Source organism: Microtus oregoni, unplaced genomic scaffold (genome assembly GCF_018167655.1).
Source record: "Microtus oregoni isolate MIOR12 unplaced genomic scaffold, Mior012 000016F_ref0000370, whole genome shotgun sequence".
Taxonomy (NCBI): domain Eukaryota; kingdom Metazoa; phylum Chordata; class Mammalia; order Rodentia; family Cricetidae; genus Microtus; species Microtus oregoni.
Window position 1 is genome coordinate 25,348,814 of NW_024543075.1, and position 11,864 is coordinate 25,360,677.

General features: G+C 43.9%; 1 protein-coding gene across 1 annotated transcript in view; it reads right to left on the reverse strand.

Annotated features, from left to right (window-relative positions):
- Positions 1-4,488: 4,488 nt before the first annotated feature.
- The window catches only part of Acsm1 (acyl-CoA synthetase medium chain family member 1), a 29,114-nt gene continuing 21,738 nt past the window's right edge, over positions 4,489-11,864 (reverse strand). The window contains exons 11-15 of the mRNA XM_041666554.1: positions 11,446-11,547; positions 7,871-7,998; positions 6,794-6,893; positions 6,236-6,355; positions 4,489-4,809 (exon numbers count right to left, since the gene is read on the reverse strand). Coding sequence (XP_041522488.1) covers positions 4,696-4,809; positions 6,236-6,355; positions 6,794-6,893; positions 7,871-7,998; positions 11,446-11,547 — 564 coding nt within the window. The 3' untranslated portion in view covers positions 4,489-4,695. The remainder of the gene's footprint in view (positions 4,810-6,235; positions 6,356-6,793; positions 6,894-7,870; positions 7,999-11,445; positions 11,548-11,864) is intronic.

Below are 11,864 nucleotides of genomic sequence, written 5' to 3' on the forward strand. Positions count from 1 at the left end.
AAGACCCTGTCTAAACACATGAACAAACAAACAAAACCAAAACCTAAAAGTTTGTTTACTTACAATTTGCAGGAAAAACAAAAATGGGCATTTTGGGTCCTATGTTTAACATGCTGGTAAAGTGTGACAAAGTCATGCGTGGTGAACAGAATCTTATTTTAAGTGTTCCCATTATTCGTTTTATACTTATATGTGCAGCAGCGAGTCACCCGTCTCAGGAAGGCACTACATCTGTCAGTCACAATTCCTTGTCTGTTTGCGCTCTCCCCATTGCATATCTCCAAAGCTTATCTACCTGTCAGACCCAGAGGAAACACCATTTCTCCTGATTCCAGAAGACAGAAGGAACAAAGGAACCTGTCTGTGCTGCCTGCTAGCATACTGACCAGAGTGCATGTTGGCTTCCAGGCTCCCTCAGTAACACAACGACCTGTTACACATTTCACCGTCCCTGCTAACCCCCTGCCATAAACTCTCCCAGCTCACAAACTTCCCCCAGCTACTCGTTCTCCTTATAACCCTGCTATTTTTGATATGCTCTCTTTCTCTCTCTCCTTCCCTTCCCTTCTGTTTCTTTATGTCTTCTCCCTTCCTCCATATCTCTAGTTTTCTCTACTCCCAACCCTCTCTCTAGCTCTCTGCACTGCTCCTGTTTTTCATGCCCAGGTCCAGTCAGCTGACTTTGTTTAGCTGCTCTGGACTTTCTCTCTCTCTCTCTCTCTCTCTCTCTCTCTCTCTCCCTTCCCTTTCACCATACCATGAACGGTCATGCTGTTAGTTTATACATTACCTTTTACACATCCCTGAATATTATGAGGGTGGGTCTCTTATTCTGTACCCCAGGAGTCAGTATCATAATTTTGAGGTTGATCCATATTGTTTTTGCATTAACTATTTGATCCTTCTCGTTGCAGATGGCGCCTCCTGTTTAGATAGTACATATTTCCTCTTCCATCTTATAAAGCTATCTGGGCTGTTTTCCCCCTTGACTCTTTTCCTTCAAAACAAAAGCTGGTACACCAACACCCCTGTAAAATATCCCAGCAGTCTCTGAAGTCTGAATTGACTTGGAAAAAAAACATCCAATTGAAGTGTGGTTATATGTACTCAAGCTTCAGGAATTAATAACTATTTTTAGGATTCTTGTTAAAGTGAAAGTTCACTGCATTTTGGTTACTTTTCGAGATTTCCTATTAAGGCTGACATCATTCACTCCTTCAGGCTTTATTCAGTGACATTGTCCTACTTTCCTATTGATGTGAGGGATAATCTGATAAGAAAACTTTGCTGTCCATCATGGTGAGGAAGACATAATAGCCATAAGCAAGAGAGGCCTGGTGTCAGGACCACCAGGTCCTCCCTCCCTCTGTTCATGCATCAAGTATCATATTTTGGGTGTATCTCAAATTGAATCCCAAGTGTATGTCTTCTTAAATAGGTAATGATGACTGTCATTATCTATAATTCATTTTTTTACAGGTCTCTTTTTCTATAAAAAAATACACGGAGAAAAATTTACAAATCTTTAATAGATATTATGTTGGAGAAATTCGTATTACCAGAGTAACTTGAGAGCTGTCAGCATCTGCCCTACACAGTACTACACAAGTGTGTCCCCTTCCTATGATCACAGGTTATTCCTTCTCATTACGGCGTGTGCTGCACGGGCCCTCGAGTCTGCCTTACTCCGCTCTGTGCTGTGGTTATGCGGTCACATTTCCCAGTGGAGCAGTGACTGTTCTTTTCCACTTCTGACACTAAGTCTCACCCACTGACTGCGTATCCCTGCTGAGTTTGCAGTCTTGAAAATTGTTCAGAATCAATGTGCTGAATTTGAGGGTACATGGAGACAAGTCGGGGGCCACCAGTCAAGGACATCATCAGAGCCATGGGGAACTCACTCAGGGGAATTGTCTTCATTCATCACTTCAGAATCTTAAAGAGTGGCATCATGAAACTTGAAAACTCCACACTGCTCATGTCTCTTTATCCTCCTCTTTAGCTTTCTTCAAGGACTAAGATGTGAGAATGTGATTATTTTAGAAGAAGGCCATCTTCTCTGTGTGTTTTGAAAGTTTCCTGATCTTTAAATAGTAAAAGTCACCTAGTCTAGGAGAAAAAATATGTGACTCGGAGCAATTGTTACAGTGTTGGATCCAAGAGCAGGTGGGGCCATGGTGAGCTGGGAATTGGCTTCATTCAGGTGCCCTCACACACAAGGCTAATAACGCCTTAGCCATGAGAGAAGCAGGAGGCCCAAGGTGTCTCCTTGGATTGCTGGTATCCACTGGAGCTGGCCAAGGGGAGGCAGCTCTCAGAGACTGATGCTGGCCTGTGAAGGATGGCTTTTTTTGGTAGCTGATGTGTTCTAAATATCTTAAGGTTTCTTATTTAAAATCACATCATCCCTATTGATCCATGTTTTCTATAACTTTTGCAACCTGGGTCTGAATTTCTTAGCTTCCCTAAGAAGCCTTTCATCGCTGCCTAGTTAAAATTTCTATATTATCCGTTTTCTTTTGCATAATCTTTCTGTGAACACACTTTAGCACATTATAAATGTAAGCTTAAAATTTATGCAGAGCTTGTTTCTGACCCACTTGCAAGCCCTGTTTCTTGGCTTAGAACCATCTCCATTCCCGTGGCATAGATGAAGAAACAGACTCGGGGCAGGAGCTGTAGCTAGGCAGAAAAATGGCTGAGAGAGACTTATGTCTGAGGCTCAGGGAAGTCTTGTAAGGGAGAGGAATAAGAGAAGCTTTGCTTATAGCCCAGATTCTATGGTTGGGTATGTGAGGCTGAGCCAATGTCCTTGTTTGTAGCTCAGTGCCTGTTTGTCACTTGTGTGGTTAGTCATTACTATAAGGACAATGACATCATCTGATAATTCTGACAGCTCATTGGAGATGGGGAGTGACACTATAGTTCTATGTCCAGGGTCTTGGGGGTACACTTTTATCATGGCCTATAAATCTTCTGAACCAAAAGCCACACTCCTCACTCTATGCCCACTCTGATCATGTGACCCTGTCTACAAGACCACTCTAATTAGACACTCTTTTGGGATCCAGTCGTAGCCCTACAGAATACCCTGCAGAGGTCCTTGCCCAGCACCATATTTAGAATCCAGAAGACACCACCTTCAATAAGAGTCTAAAGGCAGCAGGTCACATGAGAAATCATGTTATGTACGAAGCTGTGGAGGTGTTCCCAAGCAAGGCTGGGGCTGCTATATGTTCTGCTTGACTCTGTGCTTGCTGAATTGTATAATCCCCTGAGTGTGTGTATCTATCCAAGAATCAGGCAGATGTTGAAGGGAATCTCTCGATAATGACTTCCCTCTAAGGTGGGATAAAAGAAGAAAGGATGTTTCATTCCACAACTTCCCCTGACTGAGGACATTTCTCCTTCTGCTCTTCTTAACTTCTAGTTATACCAGATGGTCCAACCTCAGACCTCCAAAGGACCTGAGTGACAGAGAATCACAGAACTCAAGACCAGAAGGGGAAAAGGGCTTTGGGTCCCTAGAGAAGGTTATAGCGAGAAAAGAGATCCTATATGTAGAGGAATCTCGGCTGAAGAGTCCTGGGCCCTGGCAGTGAGTGAGTCCCCTGGAGGATGAAGTTCTCATTCTCATGCCTATGTTCACTCTGGAGGAAAGCCTGGGCTTAAGGCTTATGTCCTTGTGCAGGGGTAGAGGATACCTACATGATTCCTGGGTTCCCTGAAGCTGGGCCTCTCACTCACTCATGGTAGGTAAAGTTAAGTTAGGAAGCAGCAGCAGCATTGCTTGGGAGTGGGGCAAAAAAAAAAAAAAAAAATCCCGGACTCATCAAAAGCAGGAGGGACAGGATTGTTTGGCAGGTAAATGTTGTTACCAATTCGAAGCCGAGCTCAGTGGATTTCTTTCTGGACCGAGTCTCCTTCTGTCCCTCCATGTCCTGGCTGTGGAATGCATGTTCAGGGCTCCTCCAGAAGCTGCTGTCAAAGGGGAGAGTCTAACCCTGGAGTGTCTCAGATTGACAACTAGGATTATGGATGGAAGGCACTCATCCACAGAAGGCTGCATGGCTTCTTTAGGAGCAGGTCTTGGTTCACCAGCACAAAAGGCTCTGACTCTTTCAGGAAGTCTGGCTATGGAGCCAGACTTTAAATGGAGTTTGTGAGAAGTCAAACTTTCGTTATTTGCAGGTGATATGATAGTGTACATAAGTGACCCCCAAAAACTCTACCAAAGAACTCCTACAGCTGATAAATACCTTCAGTGATGTGGCAGGATACAAGATCAACTCAACAAAATCAGTATTCCTCCTATACACAGATTAATGGAGATGAGTTAGTTTAGGATATAAGAGCTAGCTAGAAATATGCTTAAGCTATTGGCCAAACAGTATTGCATATAATAATAGAGTTTTGTGTAATTATTTCAGGAGTTTGGGCGGCTGGGAAACAAACATGCGGCCTCCTCCAACAAGTGACCACACAGGATGCTATTCAGGTTAATATTTTATTGCCCACAAACCAGGTCTGAGAGCTCACTGTGGCCATCAGAAGGACAAATGACTCCCAGGAAGGGTGGTAGCTGAATTTGAAAACACAAAAATGTTGGTGGAGGGTCTTGCTTTCCTCTTCCAAACTTACCCTTGCTACAGTCCACCCCATATCCACCCCCAACAGTCAAAGACCTGTGTCAGGTCACAGGGATGCTTCTGATTTTGTTGCTGATCTCTGACTGAACTCCTTTATTCGAAGTTCCTTCCTTTTGATTTTGCCTGTGATGGTTTTGGGCAATTCAGGAACAAACTCAATCTGGAAGAGAAGAAAGTCATCCTGACTTAGGACTGCTGTGGCTTCCTTCGCGTTCCCATGCCCGGCTCCACCCCCACCCCCTGCACAGACTGGCACCTGAGGTGACCTCCATGGGCTCCACTGAGTCCTGCAGGTTTCTCCTGATTCCTGAAGGAGGGTGTAGTCATGTAACTTGCTTTGCCCCATGAACTGTGAGTGGAAGTGGAGTGTGTCCTCTCCAGTCAGAAGAGTTTGGAGCCAGGACGAGGCAGGCGCCTCTCTGGCCACCCTATCCCAGGGTGAGGGATGTGGGGCAGAGGTTGTAGAAGAGCCACGATAGACACGAACAAGAGACTATCAACCTCCATTGTTTGGGGGCATTGTGCTTGACTAATGTAGAAGGGTGGTCTTGTTGTCACACATCCTTTTGAATTCCAACCCTCCTCTTACATAGTGCAACCTCAGGTGACTTCCGTTTCGTCTCTATCAAACATGCGCACATGCTCTTGGACTGCGGTCAGGCTCGAATTGCAGTATTCTAGAACACGACACATGTTAGCCCTGCAGTTTTTTAACATGTGTGCCTTGGTGAACATGGGGATGGTGCAGGGGTGCACTACAGCAGAAGAAAGCAATGACTTTCTGACAGGCTAGTCTCTTCTTTTAAACCAGCAGGACAATACTACGCATCTTCCTTCAAAGCTTGCCTTTTCTCTTAATATACTGAGAAGGTGTTTTATGTCAAAGATAAAATAATATGAAACTTGACCTGATGGTTCATGCCCGTGATCCTGACACTCAGAAGGCTGAGGCAGGAGGATTGACAGTTTGAGGCCAGTCTGGCTACATAATGAGTTCTAGGCCAGCCTGGCTTACAAAGAGACACCGTCTCAAAAATAAAGGACAAAAATATAATGTAGCAGAATGATAAATAAAACAAAATTAAAAGAAACCTTTGCCACCCTCTGAAATTATAGGAAAAATTTCAATTAATGACTAAAACATTTCATTATTATTGGTTTTTTGTTTTACATACTGCACATGGCACTCGAAACGAATGTAGCAAAAGACGCATCCCAAAATAATTTTATGTTCTAAGAATAAATATTTTGTTTCTTTTTGTTTGCTTTATGTATGTATGTTATTGGGGTTGAAAATATGGTTTAATTTCTTACTATGAATCACATTTTAAAAGTATCAATTTTGACTTCTTAAATTTTATAGAATAATAAGTAACCTTAAAAATTCATTTTTTTTGGAAGCTTTTCTGATTTTTTTCTTTTGATTGGTGTGTATCAGTCAGTTCCTTTCTGGTACGGAGCAGAGACTTCCCCAAGAAACAAAACCTTTTGGCTGACTTCATTGTTCACCTCCACCTCACCATGGCTGCTCTGGGCTGGAGCCCAGAAACTGAAGTCACCATCTGGGTCCGTGTAGCCCGGCTCACCTTCCTGGGGTACTTGTATGGTGCTGTCACAGACTTCACATGCTGCTGCAGCTCTTTGACAAGCTTCTCCTGATCGCGTGACTGGAACTCCGGGGTCAGGACAACAAACGCCTTCACCACCTTCAGAGTGGGAGTGGAGGTTTAGATGCATGCCGGCTCACAGAGCTTGCTAGACAGTGTTTATTGAATGGACAAATCCACTGTAGCTTGAGTTGATGTTTGAGACTAAGGGTTACGTGGAAAAGGAAAGGGCCCGGTTCGAATCCGTGTCCTCCCCATTTCCACTGCATCTGACCTTGCCTCATCTTAACTTCCATCTCTGTGAAATGGGCACAATAGGAGTTTATTCCTTATGGGGGAGGTGAGGGTCGTAAAGCTTCTGTACCCCCTGGTGACCAAACTGTGTTAAATGCACACACACACACACACACACACACACACACACACACACACACCAGGAACCATTCTAGGTTCCCAGCTTCTGCATGCTAAGGCCTTTGAAGTCGCCCCACCCCCTTTCTCTCCAGTCCCTGCAAGCTGGCTTCTGTGTCCTCCTACCTCTCCTCTCTTCTGGTCCGGGCTGCCCACCACAGCCGACTCTGCCACCGCAGGGTGCTCCGCCAAGGCATTCTCCACCTCCGAAGGCCCGATGCGGTACCTGGAGAAGCAAGTGTTCTGAGCAGATGCCGGGCTGCAGAGAACGTAACCTTACACCTTGTACTTGAGGGTTATGGACACTTGACACCAAGGGTGGAGGTCATAGACAGCCAGAGACTCGATACTAATATTTTGGACACGCCCCCCCATGGAGTACTTAGTCCTAAAACTACCTGACTCAGGTGTTCCTGGGATGACTTTCTTGGTGTCTCTTGTGAAGGAGGTGGCAGAGTAATGGCTCCTTGAGGAGTGTGTGTCCCAAGCAGCTTCCCTCAGCACCAGAGCCCCTGAGATCCTCACGTTGTGTCCTAGAGAAGGCTGGGTCCTCTTAGCACCAGAACCCCTGAGATCCTCACACTGTGTCCTAGAGAAGACTGGGTCCTCTTAGCACCAGAACCCCTGAGATCCTCACATTGTGTCCTAGAGAAGGCTGGGTCCTCTTAGTACCAGAGCCCCCGAGATCCTCACACTGTGTCCTAGAGAAGGCTGTGTCTTCTCAGCGTGCTATTTCATCTTTTAGGCTTTGTTTCTCCTCCCCTCCTTTCCTTCCTTCCTTTCACGGTACTAGGGACTGACCTAGGCCCTCACACATGGAAGGCAAGCCCTTTATCACTGAAAGGTATCCTCAACCTCCCGTTAAAAAGTTGAGGTAGATAGTTTAGTCAGTTGTCCAGGTAGCCTTGGACTTGGGATCTTTTGCCTCAGTCTTGTGAGTACCTGGGATTATAGACCTGTGTCATTACCCTCTTGGTTCCTTCTCATCGCTATGGAATGTTTGATCCCCTTGAACTTCGTTTTAAATCCATCTTTGGTTACAGAGATGTGGAGGTGTCCACGCACCCAGGATATCTGAGACACGGCTCTGTGCAGAGTCAGGCTGATGGCCCCATCACCAAGGCATGAATGAATATCAAGCAGGCAAGGTGCCATGAGGCATTTGAGGGTGTCAAGAGCCAGCCCAGGGCCAGCCTCACCTACCCAGAAGCATTGATGACGTCGTCACCCCTGCCCAAGAACCAGAAGTAGCCGTCTTCGTCAACAGAGGCTCTGTCCCCGCTATTGTAAAAGTCTCCACACTCCACTTCAGCTGTCTTCTCCGGGTTATTCTGCACGGAGAGTGAAAGGAGTTGATGAGCATGGGGTCACATCTGGGTTTGAATTCTGTACCTGGTACCCGGACAAGTCCACACACTGTGGGTTGCAGCTCCAGCCATGAACATATTTAAAACACAGCATCTTACTTTTGTGGGACTCTCCACAGACCAAGTCTCCATTCTAGTGAGAACCCTGGTTTTATCTGCATAGTGCTGGGACAGCTGAGGGGGATCAGTAGACAGGAGAGAGTGAATTCCTTTCTCCAAGTGCTGCCTAACCTGATTCTCTGATTCTCGCTTGAATCCAGTGAGGCAGGGGCTTCATAACATATGCTTTCCTATGATACTACAGTACAATGTAAAGTAAGAAGAATAAGAACAGTACCTAGAAATTTGACATGCCCTTTATCTCGTTTCCTCCAATGGTAATGTTTTGCAAAGCTATTGTTCAATATCCCAATCAGGATATAGACATTGATCCTCTGATCTCTCTCAGATTTTCTGTGGTTTAAATGTGTATGTGTGTGTGTGTGTGTGTGTGTGTGTGTGTGTGTGTGTGCTATATAGTTTGCTCACAGGCATGGACTCCTCATCCTACCATAGCAATCAATGTATAAAGCAGCGCCATCACCAGGAGACCCTTCCCAAGGCTTTGGTAAGCACTCTCACCTCCCTCTGCTCCATCCTTCCTCCATTCACCAGCTCTAACCCCTAACAACAACTAATCTCTAGGTTTTTTTTCATTGATACATAATAACTGAATGTTTTGTGGGCTACAGCTGATAATTCAACACACATAAAATGGGTAAAGATCAAATATAGAAAAACAACTAAATTTAAAAAATTCACCGGGTTTTAAAAGCATATTAAAAAGGCAGAAAGAACTAAGTCACTGAAAGTATAGCAACTGAAAATAAAAAAATAAAATCCAAAGAGGAAAAAATGTAATGTAACAAAGTGAAGAGAGCCCAACGGACTTGTAGGATGCATCAAAGCTGCCAAGAATGCACTGTCAAAAATTTTGAAGAAGAGGAGGGGGTGGGGTGGTGTTCAAATACATTAGGGCAGAAAAAGCTTCCAAACTCAAGAAAAGTGAGATAAGTGTGCCACATGATCTCACTGCTATGGATTTTCTGAAACAGACAAATTCACAAACTCGGAAAAGGGCTGAGAGGTAATGAGATTTTGGGGGTGAGGGGTAGGCTGTGGGTCTATTTGTGCAATGAATACAGAGTTTTTGTTTAGGGTGTAGATTTTCTGGAGACAGATGATGTGAGGGGTTCACTCTGTCATGAAATCTTTAAATGCCACTGACGTGCACACTTGAAAATGGAGGAGTGAATTCTATATTCTAGTTTACTTCAAAACAAATTACAAAATGGAGGTCTCCTTGAAGAAGTGCTTAATCATGGAGCCTAGGGGGGCATTGCTTTATGTGATGGCTACCAAAACAAGAACATGACTCTTAGTCTTAATTCCCAGAAAAAAAAACTCTAAAAGGAAGGAAAGGAAAATTAAAGCACACAGACATATTATATGTTATATATAATATATGATACCTAGGTTTGGGAGCCATGGATGTGCATGTGTGTGTGACTCTCAAAACTGCCTATTGGAATAACTTGGGATTTATGAAAATACCCACAGTCATGCCCCTCGAGGCTGTGGTGTGAAGACAGCCATAGCTTCAGGTGAAAAGCATTTGGAGAAAGGAGATGGAGTCTGAGATTGGTTGCATTCTGGTCACCTATCCATGGTCCATCTTGAAGCCTATGAATCATGAATAATTTACATTGGTATGGATTTTAAGGTCAATTTTATTTTATGTATATGTATTTCTGATCTTGATTAAGGTATTGTGATCGTGTAGTTCATTTTAAAAGTATAATGTATAATTAGGAAATATAGGTTGCTAATGGATAATCATCAATAATAATAAAGCTTGTAGTCATGTTAGTTAGATTTTCTAGATATGCATAGATATATTTTAGATAGGCATTCTTCATATCTTTCAAAGACTATAGAACATGACATTTAAAATATTTTGATAACTTAGGGTTTTTCATGACAATGAGACACGTCTGCTCCTGGCAGCACCAGCTACTTCAAGAGGAAGATGGGCGTCAAAGAGGCTCCTTATGGAGTTTGATAGCCATTTGGACAAGAAACTGCTCTTGCCTGGACTGTTGCATGAACTGGACACAAAGAACCCACAGAGAAAGGACTGCTAAACTTGCCTAAAGATGAGATGGTCTTTTGGGGTTCCTGACTCATGAATGAGTCTGTGAGACATTCTGCAGGACACAACAGATAGTGACTAAACTGTCTTTGAAATTTCATGCTTCATGGAAATATCTGCTGGATACTATGGGCCTGTAGTCCAAAGATGGATACCCCAACGGTACAGAGGAACTTTGGGTGACTGTCCAGAAAATGAGATGTCTCTGTCATTTCTAGAGTTTTGGATTTCTTGTTTGCTTAGGTAATATTATATCCTTCTGGAGTCTTTGATGGAGTTAAAGAATGGATAGATAGTTGTAGTTTTCCTTAGTTATGATAAAAGTTAAAATAGATATAAATATTGTAACTGTAATTCTTACTTGATAACTTTTGTTATATGTAATCTTATTATGTTAAAGTGAAAGCCTTCTTTTTTGTTTAAACAGAAAAAGGGGAAATGATGTGGGAGTGATTTCTTTCTAATCTGTTGCTTTTATTGGTTAATTAATAAAGAAACTGCCTAGGCCCATTTGATAGGCCAACCCTTTGGTGGGTGGAGTAGACAGAACACAATGCTGGGAGAAATGCAGGTTAAGTTCTTTCCTGGTAAGCCAGCTCGTGGTGCTACACAGAATATTAGAAATGGGTTAGATCAATATGTAAGAGCTAGCCAATAAGAGGCTGAAACTGATGGGCCAGACAGTGTTTAAAAAAATACAGTTTCCGTGTAATTATTTCCGGGCATAAGCTAGCCATGCGGGCGGCTGGGAGCCAGGAATGTAGCCCCGCCGCTCCTATTACATCATAACCAGAATATCAGAGTTTGTTAGATTGGGAACTTCAGGAGGTTTTCTTATGGTTCAACCCAGCTTTCGGCAGTCCCCAGTTTCTCATTTAGGGCATGCATGACACCTAAAAGATGCATACTCTACTGGTCAGCTCAGTTGGCATGGGCAGGACATGTACCACTCCCAGCTTTCCCTCAGCAAAGGGACGGTTGGACTTAATGGAGGACCAGTCTGGTGATGCTGAAGACCATCCTCCTCCTCCCCCATCATTTAGTTCTTAAATCAGGAGTGGGCTAGAACAGAAAGAGCTGTGATAACGTGCCGAGGACTTAGCCTGTAGTTAAAATGGCTTTCTTCAGGTTGGTGTGAAGAGAAGATGGCTTGAAGAAGTCTCGGGATGCAGAACAACCTTGACACACTCTTGAGACAGGATGGGGTGGGATGCCATTACCTCATACTCCACAAAAAGGCCTAAAGGCCTGGTGGGCTTGATCCTGATGCCAAGGTAGCCTTCAGTGTTGGGTGGGAGGATGTTACCCTTCTCATCGATGATCTGGAACACAAAGTGACTCGCTCAGCCCTATGTGCTACTGGTTGGCCCCTCCCATGACCCTAACAGGATAAATGGGAACCACTCATGGAGAAACTGTCAGACAAGAGAATAAAACTGTCAAATTCTTTCAAATCAGGAAATATGGATCCCACCACCCGGGGTTCCTTGTTTCATGGGAATCTAGATATTACTGCCGTGTCTTCAAACTGGAAGACAGTATCCCTGGCAGGTATTATCTATTATTCTCTCACACGCATGTGCAATACATCTCCCTGCCAGACAAGCTGCATCAGGATCCACAGTAATAAATACACTTC